Source organism: Oncorhynchus keta, chromosome 2 (assembly GCF_023373465.1).
Source record: "Oncorhynchus keta strain PuntledgeMale-10-30-2019 chromosome 2, Oket_V2, whole genome shotgun sequence".
NCBI classification, from domain to species: Eukaryota; Metazoa; Chordata; class Actinopteri; order Salmoniformes; family Salmonidae; genus Oncorhynchus; species Oncorhynchus keta.
In genome coordinates this window covers 15,211,706-15,228,944 of record NC_068422.1, presented here as the reverse complement: position 1 = coordinate 15,228,944, position 17,239 = coordinate 15,211,706, and the positions used below count along the sequence as shown (strand labels likewise).

At 40.6% G+C, this 17,239-nt stretch overlaps 1 protein-coding gene across 2 annotated transcripts; it reads right to left on the bottom strand.

The window, feature by feature from the left end:
- Positions 1-48: 48 nt before the first annotated feature.
- mettl9 (methyltransferase like 9) lies at positions 49-3,581 on the bottom strand. Of its 2 annotated transcripts, XM_035791757.2 has the most exons (6): positions 3,235-3,581; positions 2,882-3,043; positions 2,372-2,562; positions 2,015-2,224; positions 1,769-1,953; positions 49-1,517 (listed from the first exon to the last, which is right to left on the bottom strand). In XM_035791757.2, exons 2-6 carry the CDS (start codon positions 2,975-2,977, stop codon positions 1,306-1,308), a joined length of 894 nt encoding a protein of 297 aa, XP_035647650.1. In that variant the 5' UTR covers positions 2,978-3,043; positions 3,235-3,581; the 3' UTR covers positions 49-1,305. The 2 variants fall into 2 exon arrangements, with proteins under 2 accessions (XP_035647650.1, XP_035647641.1); XM_035791748.2 differs by lacking the exon at positions 3,235-3,581 and having other exon boundaries at positions 2,882-3,226.
- Between the last annotated feature and the right edge of the window lie 13,658 nt (positions 3,582-17,239).

Here is a 17,239-nt window from a genome sequence, read left to right as displayed (position 1 = left end):
GTTAAATATAAAAAAGTTAACTACTATGAAGGTCAAGAATGACATAAGTCACAGAAAAAAATATTTTAATTGTTGAGGTGATATTACTTTACGTAAAACACAGTGACTGGAACATTAAAGTAAACTTGTTCTGCTGCCTATAAAACTAGATGGGAGATAGTCACTGACAAGGCCTCACATTGCTATAAATAATCAACCCAGATGTCATTGTAACAGAACGTTACTGCCCAGTTGATAATACAACAGTTAGAAACAGTGTGCTTCTAATTAAACCTTAAAACAAATAGACTGGTGGGAAGGAATTCCCTCCATCTGTGCTTGACTAAATCAATTAGATCAACCGGTTCATATGTACAGTATCACAATGTTATTGTTGGAGAAATGACCAACTAACCCAGAATAAGACAATACATTTACATCACTATACGTCAACCAAGAACAGACCATTTCCAGTGATATGTTGGCACAGAAGATGAAATCCTCCCTATCATTTACAGAGTTGTGTTATTATATTCCAATCAAGTTATTATATTCAATGGCAAACATCCATTTTTTTGTTTCTTAGAATGTAGAGGTATGACACAGTATGACACGACAGTTGGTAAACAGTGGATCTACCCAAGTTTCAAACCAGGATTCCCCAGCTGACTTTAAAGAGATAAAGTGGTAATGTAAATGAGAAATACTCTCAATGTAATTAAGAAAATCTTACTTAACCTTCACTAATTCAATACAAATCCAGCAGCCAGTCAGAAAGCTTTCTACTGTATCTACTATACACAGATGCTCTAGGAAAGGTCAGATGAAGCATCTCAATAGTCTAAAGTTGCTTCCTCTCCTCGATTTGCATTCATCTGAAAACAAAGGATGGGTAAAAGCAACAGTTGAGCATGACTCCAACAGGGTCACCAATAGGAATCAGCCAAATAAGTTGGAAGTCCCACCCAGTTGACTACATTAAAATGGTGGAAGCCCTAAATGGCGCTGCCTATGCTAATACAGCCTTTTGACCTCTAGAGGACTTTATCATTGGCCCTGTTTGAGAGCATCAAATCCATGATGCATTGTGGGCAAATGTTGACTGACATAATGATCTAAAAATAATAAACAAGTTGTTATGTATGGTGCTAAATCATTTGTAGATCAGTCAGTCAGCAGTCACCTGCACTGTGGAACCAGCCCATTATCTATGGTTCAGTCCCGTTGGAAGGACGGTTGGTTGTTTTAAGATAATGCAGATGAAGGAAGGAGATGAGGATGCAAATGTGGATAATTGAGATGCACCCCAAGATACAATAACTGACTTCACTCCTCCACAGGTTTCAGGACGAAGACAGCATCATCCAGTACATAGTAATCTTTGTACATGTCTCCCTCACACAGGTACGGCAGCCGAGTCACTGCCTCCACCTCAAACCCCACTTCCCGGAACACCTCATTGGACAGGTTGGTGACTTGCTCCTCCCATTTCCTCCCCTTCACTTTGATGTGCTCTCTAGGGCGCTGCCACTTCCCACCTAGAGACAGAAAAAACACAGATTCAGGAGACCAATCTAGAAAAGGCCTTGTGGCAGCCAAAACAATAAAAGTATTCTACCTGTCCCCATATATTTTATTTTAAATACTGTTACTGTCCAGCCCGAAAGCAGCTCCATACACATTCACACAAATATCTCATTGACATCAACATATGATTTAGCTGGAAGTCTCAAGTAAGGACATGGCCCTAAGTCCTCAACCTGAATCACTGATTTGTGCTCCATCTCACCTATCTCCACCCAGGGCTGGAAGGGCAGGACAGCGGCCAGGATGAGTCTTCCCGTGCTGGGCACCAGCGAGCGGTGGATGCCCCTGAGGAGATCCAGGGGGTCGTCACAGCGGTCTAGCAGGTTCAGACAGCTGATCAGGTCATACTGGAACCCAGTATGCTGCCATTCATCAATGCCTAAAAGCCTAAGAGAAAGAAGAGGACATCAGAGACTGTGTATGGTGTGTAATGTGTGGTATCACTTACCTGTACTTCTTCCTCTGGAGGTGCCACTTCATGGGAGGAGAAACCTCAGTGGCGTAGACCTCTCTGAAGTGGGCTCCCATCACCTCAGTGACGCCCCCATCCCCGGCCCCTAGGTCCAGCAGTCTCTCCCCTCGCCACTCGGGGGCGACGCGAAGCAGCTGCTGGAGCTGATCTGCAGAGAACACAAACATAGAGCCACGACCTAGGAACCTGGGAGATAAGTAGAGAAAGGATAATAAGTGAGGGGTACGGCACCTGGACAAAACATATTGAGAGGCGAGAAAAGAGCAAGCAGAGACCCAAAACAGGAGGGCGTGAGAAAGACAGAATGACAGCATTAAAACACTGTTTCCCTACCCATTGATGGATGTGCGTGACACCAGGGGGCTGAGGACAGTGGAGATGAAGGAGTGGTAGAACTGGGTGAACATCCAGCCAGACTTTTCGATGCTGCGTCTCAGAAAAGCCTGGGTGTCCTGGTCCAGATGGCTCTGCACAAACAGAGGCCTAACCACCTCCCCCAACAGGTCTGGGGAGCACTTGTACCACTAAGGAGCAGGGAGGGGAAAGGAGGAGAAATGGGAGAGTGCAAGAGAGTGAAAATTACTCATTACCACAACACTGGTTTATCCGGTTATTTGTGTCAATCTCTTCACAAATACGGACATAAAATAAAAGCTCTTGAATATTTGATTAGGAAATACGAATTCTATTCCATCTGGCAACCAAGGAAATACAGTCGCTGGTTCTTGCTGAATGCACAATTTTTCATTTACAATGCTCACTTCCGCAAAATTATGTCAGGGACAAGTGTGATATTCTGCCAGTAAATAGTTTTTTTTTGTTTAAAGGTACTTAGACACTTACCTCTTGGGTTTCTTGTCCGGATTCTTCGCTTTCGCTTATCATGTTCATGAAAAGTGAACGAGCGAGTGGACTGCGCACGTACTTCCCTGTCCACATCTTTCTAGTACCGAGCAGAACGGCGATGTAGCCCAACACCCACGCTACAAAAAGCAATGTCCTCAGCTGTAGATGACACATACCGACAATAACGCAACAGATTTGGCAGCTATTGGAAAAGTGCCTGTTGCAACCTGGTTACTAGATTTTCAAGTTGTTAGACAGATGTAATATTAGATAAGCTAGCCAGAGAGTATCCAATTGTGATAGCACACGCAGTGCATACCTTCAGGTCCAAACATAACAAACACACAAACCTGAAGGCGTGGTGACCTTTTGGAGTCCACATGTTATTTATTCGACATCTTAATCCGTTGTGCAAATACTTTCAGCTCAAATCGAATTGTCTTGTGACGGTCACATCTGAAGACTGCCAGCCTAGCAATGCTACGTTCAAAACAACTGGGACATATCCGAGTTCTGTGCATTCAAAACAACTAAGAACTACGAAAAATAACGCCCCCCGACTGGTAAAATTCGTTTTCAACAGTCATCCACCCGGAATTCCAATTCGGGAACCCGGGCCTCTTTCCAGAGCTCCGACTTTCCGACCTGAAGTTCGCTGACGTTATGATTCGTCATGACTCGTTTTTTTCCGAGTTCCCAAGTTGTCTTGAAAGCACCATAAACCTACAAAAAAGGATAGGGGGTAAAAATCTGGAAATACACGTTTGCTTCCGGTGTTACATCTAAATAGTTCCCACATAGTCTTGTCCAACAATTAATTGTTTTCTTTACCCTTTATTTAACAATGCACACCCCAAACCACACATCGGCAGAGATGGATGGCATTTTCAATCACCTCAACGGTTTCAGTTGTCTGGTGTGACTTAACGTTAAGTGGAGAGACAAGACGTACAGAGGCATTTCTGGGGGGGTAGCATATTTGTAGTTATTAACTGTGTGGTTCCAGCCCTGAATGCTGATTGGCTGACATACCACTGGTAGGAGAAAACATTTAGTTTTACTGAGCCAATTACGTTGGTAAAGAGTTGATAATAGCAATAAGGAACCTTTGGGGTTTGTGGTATATGGCCAATATACCACGGCTAAAAGGGCTGTGTCCAGGCACTCTGCGATGTGTCGTACATAAGAACAGCCCTTAGCAGTGGTATATTGGCCATATACCACACCCCGTCGTGCCTTATTGCCTAATTATACATAAGCTATTGGAGTTAGTTAGGACGTTTAGCAAACTATGACTAACTTCCTGTTTCATTGTGCGGGAACTGTCACCATGACCCACGTATCGTCAGCAACACCACAGATAAGAACAATGAGACAGATATTTCACTAGATGTATAAATATGAAGAATCCGCTTGGAGATTCCACTTACTATCAAATATGGTCGTGAGAGGAAGCTCATTAGCGAGCAGTGGGAGAAGATAGATTTTGGCCTACATTCTGCAAATGTTCTCATCGATTAAACATTTGATCTCAATACAGGTTTTCTGTTCCCAAAACTCGAATATGTTATGAACAGAGTAGACTAAGTTTTGTAGACTTTAGCCTTCACAAACGGTTTTTAAAATAACGTTGTTTAGGATTGCAAAATCGGATTGAGTTATGGCACACACGCATTTCACATAGTAGGCGTTCCCTAACAGAAATATACATATGTATGCTGGATCAGGCAATAGGATCTCGCTAGCTTGTGCTTGGCTCTGCCCACCTCCTTGCTTGTTCTGCCCACTATGACTCATCTGTTCATATTTGAAACGACAGGGGGCTATCTTGGTTTAGTTATACAAAAACATCTTTGGCATCACAAAAAAAAAGCATTTCCGGCCCACGGAATTTCTGTAATTTTCGAAATAAAAGTCCCCCACGTAATAGTAGAAAAGTGTCAATAACTTGTATTTATTCATAATATAGTAAACATAATTGTATAAACATGAATAGTTATTCATATTTGTTCATATTTAAGTGAAATTTGCATTAAATGTGGGTTTCAAAACAAACATGTTTCAAAGTCAAATAAACATTTCTGTATACCGCACATACAAATATTGCACTGTACAGGAAAAACTATTGATTGGGTCCCGTCTACTCAATATAGTCCCTACAATAAAAAAAACAGATGAGTTTGAACTAAAGTCATTTGAAGTGTTGCTGACTTTTTACTCCGCCCCTCCAATGCAATTAATTGTATATGGAATACATATTGGACTGTAGAGAAAAAAAAACTTTACTACCATTCTCAAATAAACTGGGGTGGAAAATACTCAGTGAGGTTTCTACTAACCAAACATAATTCGTTTTGGAGGGGGACTGTGTCGTACAGACTGTTTCTAGCTTTTACTCAGCCCCCTCCATAAACCCCAATGCAATTCACTGTATGTGGAATACATATTGGCTGTAGATAATTTTTTCTCATAGGATTTAAAAAATGTGTCGACTGGAGTAGACAGCGCTATTAGTAAGTAAGTAAACTGTAATAGGACCAAAGAGTTAATCAATGTGATTTTAAGATTAAAAGACAAGTATTTACTTCTCCATCGTTGCAGAATCTTATCTATTTTGATTGTGGTAAGTTAATTCATGTTTTTGAGATGTGAATACCAAGTATGTCTACTTCACCATCCGCCCATTTTATTGGTAAACTACATAGTGTAAACACTGTGTCTTTTAATGATCCAATATGTAATATGGTACACTTGTCATAATTAGGTTTTAGAGGCTTTAGAGGCTAGAAAAGTGATCAAGATCTTTAATGAGACTGTGCAGGGATCCAGATTGCAGACTTTAGAAAAACTTGAGTCACCGGCATACATTGACACTTTTGTTTTTATCCCCGGGATTTCTAACCCCTTGATGTTCTTGTTGGATCTCATTTTAATAGCTAGCATTTCAATGGCAGTAATAAATTGATATGGAGACAACGGACAGCCTTGTTTAACTCCTCCTAAAAGCGCAATACTTTCTGAGAAGTAACCATTATTTACTATTTTACATCTGGGATTGCTGTACATAACTTTAACCAATTGTGTAAGAGATTCACCGAAATATAATATATATATATATATATATATATATATATATATATATATATATATATACTCTAGTAGTACTTTATCAAACGCCTTTTCATAATCTGCTGTGAAGACCAGGCCTGGTATCTTTGATGTTTCATAATGTTCAATTGTTTCAAGTAATTGTCTTATCTCCAATAAATTGTCCATGTAAAAAACCTGTCTGATCAGAATGAACTATCTGGTAAAAACCTTTTTTATTCTATGTTCTATGCATTTCGCTAGGACTTTCGCATCACAACATTGAAGTGTAAGAGGCCTCCAGTTTTTTAAATGGACTGGATCTTTATACTTACCACCTGGGTCCTGTTTTAATAGTAATGAAATCAGATCTTCTTGTTGAGTAACTGAAAGTCTAACATTTTTATAGGAGTAATTAAAACATGCTAATAGTACATCAAAAAAGGTCTAATATACTTCTGCTGGTATACCATCAAGCCCTGGTGGAAATATTTAATTGCCTCAAACAGTACCACTTCTGTAAATTGGCCTTCATACAGCCCTTTCTGTAAATTTGTTATATTTTACATTCTTATTATTAATTTCAGGAAATAAATCCTTACAGTTAACATCATTCAGTGGAAATTGAGGAGATTGAAAAGAAAACATCTGCTTAAAATATTTTCAAAATGTAATTTGGTAAATCAGGGTCAGCTTATTTTTGTAATACATTACAAGTGATTGTTCTTGAATAAGTACCTCCATTTCTTTTTGGTTTTCCTCTAACCTATTTTGTGCCTCAATAGTACAGTTTCCATTACCATCTACCTGCAGTGTTATTTCCTTTATTAGTCTAATCTCTTTTGACCTAAACTGCTTTTGTTTTAATGACTATTGTATTGAATGTTCTTTAAAAGTACATTTAAAAGTGTACCACACAATAAGGGGATCTGCTGTACCTATATTGTGCAGAAAAAATGTAAATGGTGAATTATTTTGTCTTAGTTAAGAACAAATTGTCATTCAATAGGCTTTGATAAAATTCCCAATATCCCCGTCCACGTGGAAATTCTGTAAGAGTTATATGGAGGCCAATTAGATGGTGGTCCGACCGCATTCAGTCTCCTATTAATTCATTTTTTACTTTTGATGCCAGCAAGAACAAGACCAGTAATCAAGACGGCTAGCTTGATTAAGCCTCCTCCATGTATATCTCACTAGGTCAGGGTTTTTCAGCATCCATATATCCACTAGTTCTAATGTAGCCATGATCTTCGTGATCTCCTTAAGTGCGATAGTGTGTAGTGCGATTTCCTTTCTTTTCTGTTTTTTATACCTTTATTTAACTAGGCAAGACAGTTAAGAACAAATTCTTATTTTCAATGACGGCCTAGGAACAGCGGGGTAACTGCCTTGTTCAGGGACAGAACGACAGATTTTTACCTTGTCAGCTCAGGGATTCAATCTTGCAACCTTTCAGTTACTAGTCCAATGCTCTAACCACTAGGCTACCTGCCGCCCCAAAAATGGTGATTTCCTTTACAATCCATTGAGGTACTTAACAGCGTATTTTAAACCCCTCGATAATAATAGATTCCTTCTTTGCTTGTGAGCTCAATAGATTATTATATTTATTTTCAAATTAGTGTGGCTCATCATTACTTAGCCCATATAGATTCATTGATCCGAAATTGTTGCCACCCCTATTACTAGCCTGTTCAACCTCTCTTTCGTGTCGTCTGAGATTCCCAAAGATTGGAAAGCAGCTGCGGTCATCCCCCTCTTCAAAGGGGGGGACACTCTTGACCCAAACTGCTGCAGACCTAAATCTATCCTACCCTCCTTTCCAAGGTCTTCAAAAGCAAAGTCAACAAACAGACTACAGACCATTTATAATCTCACCATACCCTTTCTGCTATGCAATCTGGTTTCAGAGCTGGTCATGGGTGCACCTCAGCCACGCTCAAGGTCCTAAACGATATCTTAACTGCCATCGATAATAAACATTACTGTGCAGCCGTATTCATTGATCTGGCCAAGGCTTTCGACTCTGTCAATCACCACATCCTCATCGGCAGACTCAACAGCCTTGGTTTCTCAAATGATTGCCTTCACTGGTTCACCAACTACTTCTCTGATAGAGTTCAGTGTGTCAAATCGGAGGGTCTGTTGTCCATACCTCTGGCAGTCTCTATGGGGGTGCCACAGGGTTCAATTCTTGGACCGACTCTCTTCTCTGTATACATCAATGATGTCGCTCTTGCTGCTGGTGAGTCTCTGATCCACCTCTACACAGATGACACCATTCTGTATACTTCTGGCCCTTCTTTGGACACTGTGTTAACAACCCTCCAGGCAAGTTTCAATGCCATACAACTCTCCTTCCGTGGCCTCCAATTGCTCTTAAATACAAGTAAAACTAAATGCATGCTCTTCAACCGATCTCTGCCTGCACCTGCCCGCCTATCCAACATCACTACTCTGGACGGCTCTGACTTAGAATACGTGGACAACTACATATACCTAGGTGTCTGGTTAGACTGTAAACTCTCCTTCCAGACCCACATCAAACATCTCCAATCCAAATTCAAATCTAGAATTGGCTTCCTATTTCGCAACAAAGCATCCTTCACTCATGCTGCCAAACATACCCTTGTAAAACTGACCATCCTACCAATCCTCGACTTCGGCGATGTCATTTACAAAATAGCCTCCAATACCCTGCTCAACAAATTGGATGCAGTCTATCACAGTGCCATCCGTTTTATCACCAAAGCCTCATACACCACCCACCATTGCGACCTGTTTTCTCTCGTTAGCTGGCCCTCACTACATATCTGTTGCCAAACCCACTGGCTCCAGGTCATCTATAAGTCTTTGCTAGGTAAAGCCCTGCCTTATCTCAGCTCAGGTCACCATAGCAACACCCACCCTAAGCATGTGCTCCAGCAGGTATATTGCACTGGTCATCCCCAAAGCCAACACTTCCTTTCTCCGCTTTTCCTTACAGTTCTCTGCTGCCAATGACTGGAACGAATTGCAAAAATCTCTGAAGCTGGAGTCTTATATCTCCTTCTCTAACTTTAAGCATCAGCTGTCAGAGCATCTTACCGATCACTATACCTGTACACAGCCAATCTGTAAATAGCACACCCAACTACCTCATCCCCATATTATTACTTACCCTCTTGCTTTTTTGCACCCCAGTATCTTGACTTGCACATCATCATCTGCACATATCACTCCAGTATTAATGCTAAATTGTAATTATTTTTGCCTCTATGGTCTATTTATTTCCTACATTTGCACACGCTGTATATAGATGTTTCTATTTTTCTTTTCTTTTGTGTTATTGACTGTTCGTTTGTTTATGTGTAACTCTGTGTTGTTGTTTTTGTCGCACTGCTTTGCTTTATCTTGGCCATGTCACAGTTGTAAATGAGAACTTGTTCTCAACTGGCCTACCTGGTTAAATAAAGGTGAAATAAAATAAATTAAAAAATCTTGCTCTTGTGACTGACTGGGTTCAAACCAGGTCTCCTACATGTCACAAGACTGTGTTAGCCCATTTAGCGAAAGCCTAAAATTTGTATTTAATTTTGATTATAGGGATAAGTTCAGAAAGTTAATGTAAAAGACAGCCCACTGCCTGCTTAGCGAGTCCCTCTTACCCCTGATTCAGCTCCTATGAAGATTTGAACTCAGGACTTCTGTCTCAGAAACATACTTGACCGCCCTCCTGAAGCATTCTAACCCATCTTGCTATTAAAAATAGCTTTTTTTCAATTGCGTAAATGGCAATACTATAGGCTGAGTAATCAGTTTCACAGATCTCGTTCTGCTACACTAATACAAGCCTTCAAGATCCAGCAAGGTTACTCATCAAAAGAGCGTGGTTTGGTGGTTCATGCTTATGTGATTAGCAACCTTGCCCGAGACCTGAAAACGTGTTAGTTTGACAAATGTTAGTTTGTGTTAGACATGTTAGTTTCAAGTCTCTGGCAAGGGGGGTTATTATAAGGGTAACATGTGACCGACTGGGTTAAGACTACATTTGCTTGCTGAGCTAAAGCCTAGGCATTGATCCTGTGACTTGGATGGGTCGATTCAAGGAGGTAACAAGGGGGTGAAATGTAAAACAGGTGGATCGGTGATCACACTCGTGTGATGACTAACTTGTCTGAGACCCGAAAAGTTGCATTGTCTGGCGCACAGGAGACCTGGATTAGAACCCCATCAGTCAAACTAACACGTCTTCTGGTCTCAGGCAAGGTTGCTCATCACATGCATGGATCACAAAACCACCCCTGTTGCACTCTCATTAAATGGGGTTCACAGATGTGTCTGCTTCTGTTTGCCACAGAAAGTGTTGTTGTTGTGCAGTAGGCCTGATTTAGAACCCAGTCAATTTTATTGGTGCTGTGATCTCTGAGTATAAGGTCAAAGGGGTGGGTGAAATGTAACTGAGTTGGTTCGATGAACCATGCTCTTTTGATGAGTAAACTTGCTGGAGACTTGAAGACTTGTGTTAGCTTCCTGAACTTATCCCTATGGACTTTAACTAAGTAGCCTAACACAGTTTTGTGACATGGAGGAGACCTGGTTCGATCCCACAAGAGAAAGATTAATAGGGAGTGGAAAGGATATCCTTAGAAGGGCTATGACAGAGCTATTCAGCTATATTCTTATGGGGGCAAATTTTGTTTTTGTGACACTCCCTTCTAACATGTCCAGTGCGGCCTGTGATCATCATAGAGGGGATCACGTTTTGAGGGAGCGTGCAATTGCTGAGGAGTATTTCTGTATGTAATAAAGCCCTTTTGAGGGGAAAAACTAATTCTGATTGGCTGGGCCTGATGGCTTCCCAGTGGGTGGGCCTGGCTGCCAGGTGGGTAGGCCTATGCCCACCCAGGCACACCCATGGCTGCACCCCTGCCCTGTCATGTGAAATCCGTAGATTAGGGCATAATTTATTTATTTCAACTGACTGATTTCCTTATATAATGTTTCTCGGCAGCCGAGGGATCCTGATATAATGCATGTTAAAAAGGTGGACCTTGTATCGTTTATTGCAATGTCCATAAACTGCTCAGCGCAAATGGAGAAGCAATCTGAGAAAATTGGCATCATTGAGAGAGCAGCTGAATGTTTTTTGTGAATCAGTGATTTTACCGCTGAGACCATGCAAGGAATCCGGTTGAAGAATGTTCCACCCTCACAGGCCCCTGAGCATGTAGGGATGTGATTTGAATTGGACTGTAACTGGAGGAGCAGGATGGTTTTTAAAGTGTCTATTTTTGTTTTTAAAAAAAATCCACCCCTTACATTGGATTTTTCTATTGTTTACAACGCCGTATAGTAGGTGGCGGCAATACACCTTATTGGTTGTAGTCTGCCAATAAACCTCAAAGAATAAAAAGATGGAGAAAGGCTATATGGCCACGCCTAGTGCCCAAAATGTATGGCGTACAGTGGCTTGCGAAAGTATTCATCCCCCTTGGCATTTTTCCTATTTTGTTGCCTTACAACCTGGAATCAAAATAGATTTTGGGGGAGTTTGTGTCATTTGATTTACATGTTGTGTAAATTGAAGACGCAAAATATATTTTCCTGTGAAACAAACAAGAAATAAGACAAAATAAACAGAAAACTTGAGCGTACATAACTATTCACCCCCCCAAAGTCAATACTTTGTAGAGCCACCTTTTGCAGCAATTACAGCTGCAAGTCTCTTGGGGGTATGTCTCTATGAGCTTGGCACATCTAGTCATTGGGATTTTTGCCACTTCTTCAAGGCAAAACTGCTCCAGCTCCTTCAAGTTGAATGGCTTCCGCTGGTGTACAGCAATCTTTAAGTCATACCACAGATTCTCAATTGGAATGAGGTCGGGGCATTGACTAGACCATTCCAAGACATTCAAATATTTCCCCTTAAACCACTCAAGTGTTGCTTTAGCAGTATGCTTAGGGTCATTGTCCTGCTGGAAGGTGAACCTACGTTCTAGTCTCAAATCTCTGGAAGACTGAAACAGGTTTCCCTCAAGAATTTCCCTGAATTTAGCACCATCATTCCTTCAATTCTGACCAGTTTCTTTGATGGCCAAAAAGCCCAGTTTTAGTCTCATCTGACCAGAGTACCTTCTTCCATATGTTTGGGGAGTCTCCCACATGCGTTTTGGCGAACACCAAGCGTGTTTGCTTATTTTTTTCATTAAGCAATAGCTTTTTCTGGCCACTCTTCCATAAAGCCCAGCTCTGTGGAGTGTATGGCTTAAAGTGGTCCAATGGACAGACGCTCCAATCTCCACTGTGGAGCTTTGCAGCTCCTTCAGGGTTATCTTTGGTCTCTTTGTTGCCTCTCTGATTAATGCCCTCCTTGCCTGGTCGGTGAGTTTTGGTGGGTGGCCCTCTCTTGGCAGGTTTGTTGTGGTGCTATATTCTTTCAATTTTTTAATAATGGATTTAATGGTGCTCCGTGGGATCTTCTGTCACGATGGTCATAGAGATTGGACCAAGGTGCAGCGTGATATGCGTACATTCTTTTATTAAAGAAAGAACACTGAACAAACTAACAAAACAACAAAACGAACGAAACGTGAAGCTATACAAATAGTGCAGACAGGCAACTAAACATAGAATAAGATCCCACAAACACCATAGGGAAATGGCTACCTAAATATGATCCCCAATCAGAGACAACAATAAACAGCTGCCTCTGGTTGGGAACCATATCAGGCCACCCATAAACATACAAATCACCTAGACCTACAAAACCCTAGACATACAAAAACCCTAGACAATACAAAACCCCTAGACAATACAAAAACTAAAGTACCCACCCATGTCACACCCTGACCTAACCAAAATATAAAGAAAACAGATATCTCAGGTCAGGGCGTGACACTAAGGTGTCGGCTACAGATGATGTGCAGGACCTTGCAGGGATGTGTAGTCTTGCATGATGTCTACATTGATGCTAATTAGCATTTTTGAATCTGAGAGTAAAGAGACAAATATATTGATAAAAGTAACCTTGTCTGTGAGAGATTTACATGGTTATCAAAACGTCATGCCAAAACACAGCCCTTATTTGAATTGTTTCTAAATCCCCTCTGGGAAAAATTTATGGTGGAAAAACGATTGGAACCATTTTGCTGTTTGACCGCTAGGTTTAATGGGTATTATGACACCTCCACTGTGAGGCTCTCTCAATTTATAATGGGTCCGCCATTGTTCTGTGTAGCATAATTATGCTAATATATTTGAGACCAGTGTATTGCAGTTAACTTCGTATTTTACTTAATTTTTGTATTTGTTTTTATTAGGGATCCCAATTAGCAGCTACTCTTCCTGTGGTCCAAACACACTAAGGCACTTACACCACACAAAACAAACTATAAAACAGTAAATCATAACATTATTACCCCACTACATACATTGCATTCGGAAAGTATTTAGACCCCTTTACTTTATTCACATTTTGTTACGTTACAGCTTTATTCTAAAATTTATTAAATTCTATGGAAAATTCCTTCGACCTCATGGCTTGGTTTTTGCTCTGACATTCACTGTCAGTTTTCTGAGTCAATTCAGGTAGCATTCAATGTCCAACATTTGTGTTAACCATGGCAGCCATCATAGTAAATGAAGAGACGTGCAGAAATAGTCAGTCAGCCTCTGTGTCTCTGAATCCTTTCACCTTAATGTATTTTTCATGTCAGCCAGGCCCATCTTTTTAAAGAAACACTATTTATTTAAATCTCTAATTGAGTAAAAATAAATCTTTATGTTCTGGTCACAAGATAAAATTGCAATAAACAGTACCACACTAATGTTCTATTTTCAGCCAGGCCCATCTTATCAAAGACACATTTTGGTTGAATGCATTCAGTTGTGCAACTGACTAGGGTATTCCCTTCGTTGTTGTTATGCCGTTTACTACTCAAACATATTTGACTTGTTAAATCAAAGACGAAATTAACTGCAACAAAATGGTCTAAAATATATTAGTATAACTAGGCTACACAGAACCACGGTGGCTTTTCCCAATACTAAAACATCTCCCAGTGCGACATGCCTAGATATGTCCACTGGGGTGTGGTTTACAGAGCGCTCTTTGAAATAAGAGCTCACATTCAGTGATGGCAATTTAGCAATTTTGTTGCTAGATTTAGCAACTTTTCAGACTACCCTGGCAACTTTTTTTTTTTCAAACAGCACCTAGCAACAAATTTAGCTACTTTTAAAAACGTATTTGGGACTTTTAGCAACTTTTGAAAAGTGACTCAAATGCTACATACAATGCAAGCATTTTCCCTCTAAATGACACAAAAACGACTTCTCTGTCACACACAGTCAAAACACACGTGCCTGGCTGCAAAAGTGCATTGTGAGTGATGTCAGGAGCAGGTGTTCAGTTCGTGCATGGCAGCAGAAGGCCTGCAGCAATTTCAGCAAATTGCAAATCATTGTTGACGAGCCAAACCCAATGAATATAGTTGGTCAAGAATGTTTGATCTTGAACAGAACTTACAAAATCAATCAACATGTCTCAATGAATATTGTAAAGCCAGAAGTTCAGAAAAGAGTGTGAGTCTGTACCTGAACAAATGTAAAATCATATTTTTCGCTGAGATGGCCAGTCAATTTAAGTAACGTTATTGTGTATTATACGTAATGACGCAGTTTTACGTTATCACACAATGACATCACAACGTCACTTATAGCAACCAATCAAACCTGCCTTTAGCAATTTACCCTGAAAATTAGTTGGCAGCACTGCTCATATTGCCATGTTCCAATGTATGGAGTTCTCACCACACCAGTACTCAGCTCTGGTGAGCTCCTGCCCAAGTCAAAAACTGCCAATATACAACAAGTTGTTTCTCGTGTAGGCTGCTATCATATTTGAAATATAATCAAGTGGGATGGAACAAATTGGTCACATTAACTGCCACCAGCGACGTGATACAGCTGCCCAGTTGGAATTAACAGTGGGAAGCACCTCGATACAACACCGTTGCACACTAGTCATTCACACGGGATTAAGCTATGTCACAGTGAAATCTAGGTGGTGAAAAATATTACAAGTTATTTATCCCTCGCCCATCAAAATAAACATCACTTTCTTTTAGGTTTTAACTAGCTGCTCATCAGGCGACTGACTAAAGAATTGACTGAACCGAATCCGTTCGTCTCCACTCAACTCTCAGCTGTACAATTTACGTCATCAGTTTGGGCACCATGGGTGTCCGTATAGCCACAGATAGAACAATGAGCGAGATATATGGAGCGAGATAGCTGCCAAAAATCGTTTGGATCGTAAGAAAATCCATATTGTTAGGATCGTAAGAAAAGTCCATACGTGAAACGTAAAATTAGAATTTGTACATTTACAGATCTATGTTAAGACTATGAATGAACATTTACACATTCAAATCTTACGTCTTCCTTTACTTGGATACAGAGCTTTTTGAAACTTAAACTTTTGTCAGTAATGTGGCATTTTTTATTTAACAAAGCATGTCAGTTAAGAGCAAATTCTTATTTACATTGCAACCTTTCGGTTACTGGCCCAACGCTCTAACCACTAGGCTACCTGACGCCCCACATCTGCAAAGGACATGAACCGAACATAGCTAGTCGAAGTTGGCAAGTCAATCAAGCAACTCCAGCCCAGACGTTAGAGTTTGTTTTAGAACTGCATTCAATAATGGCGTTATACCAGTAGATGGGCCTTCAGCAAATTACTTGTGTGAGAATGATAGACACAGAAGATCCTTCTCTAGATTAACCACCTGAGCTGCAAAACAGTTTCTTATTTAGGCTAGGTCTATTCCGCTATCTAAATATGCCATGAGGTTGTGTGTTATTTAATGGCCACATAATTGCATATATTTTTTTTTAATCTCTGCTTGGGGCTACTGTGTTGATAATGTAACCTAATGAATCACACCTTTTCCAGTATTTTGGAGAATGGACTGTAGGCCTTATATTATTATATTAGTCATTTTGACTGTTGTATTAGTGAAGGCTTGTTATTCTATTCATCCTATTCATATCTGGATCCTGGGACGCATTTAGCGTTAACGCTGGGACCGCTGATATATGTCCCAGGATCCTTGCTCAAACAAGGTGGTACTACACTGGCGAAGCAGCTAACCTAGCTGATAGCAATCAAGCTAGGCAACCTGGTCTACTATTGCCGGATACCAAGCACGCTAAGCGGTTAGCCCTTGTGGCTAGGGCTGCACTTTTATTTGTCTCAGTTTTAGGACCCCCAATTTCCAGAGTTTTCTACTGCCAGTGTCTCTCATTTCACGGATTGAATAGCGGGCTCGTCCTACTATCAGTACTATCATGCCCTCGAAAAAAGACAAGGATCACATCTCTGCTGGGCAGGTGCGTGAACTCTTGGAGAAGCAGAACGTTTTCTATAAGGAAAAGATATTTCAGCAGGAAAATAACTTTAAAAGCTTCATACAAATGATCATGGAATCTACCAACAAATGGCTGGACGACCTGACTAAAGATGTACAAGACATTAAAACAAGCCTTCAGTTCACACAAAAGGATGTGGATGTATTGAAGACCACACAGGATACACTTTCCAGAAACTGTTCCTCTATGCAGAATGAAATCACCACAGACAGGGAGGGCCTCCAGAACATGTCTGGGAAGGGTGATTACCTGGATGGACAATCGAGGAAAAATAATCTTGTAATAGATGGTATCCAGGTGAGCCAAAGTGAGACATGGGCTGAATTAGAGGACAAAGTTCAAAATCTGTTTTCTGAGGAGCTACAATTGGATCAACAGGTTGAGCTGGAACATGCTCACCGGTCTGGGAAACCAGGGGGCACTGATGGTGCCAATGGAACCAGACCCAGGCCAATTGTAGTGAAATTCCTCAGGTTTAAAGATAAGCTTGCAGTCCTTGAAAAAGCCAAACGTCTTAAAGGGTCTTTCATCATCATCAATGAGGATTTCTCAGATGCAGTCCATCAAAGAAGAAAGGAACTAATACCAGTTATGAAGGCTGCAAGAGAACGAGGTGTCATAGCATATCTGAGGTTAAAAGTTATGAGGAGCGACAGACACAAGTAATTCCAGACCCACACACACTTAGTATCACTCTCTCAGATTCCAACTGCTGATTCATGTTTGGACATATAAATACTGGAAATCTACCAAAGAAAGGTCTGTTAATTGCTCACTTGAATATATGTAGTTCAAGGAACAAAATTCATAAAATATGCTGTAACGCAGTCAAACAATATTCATGTATTG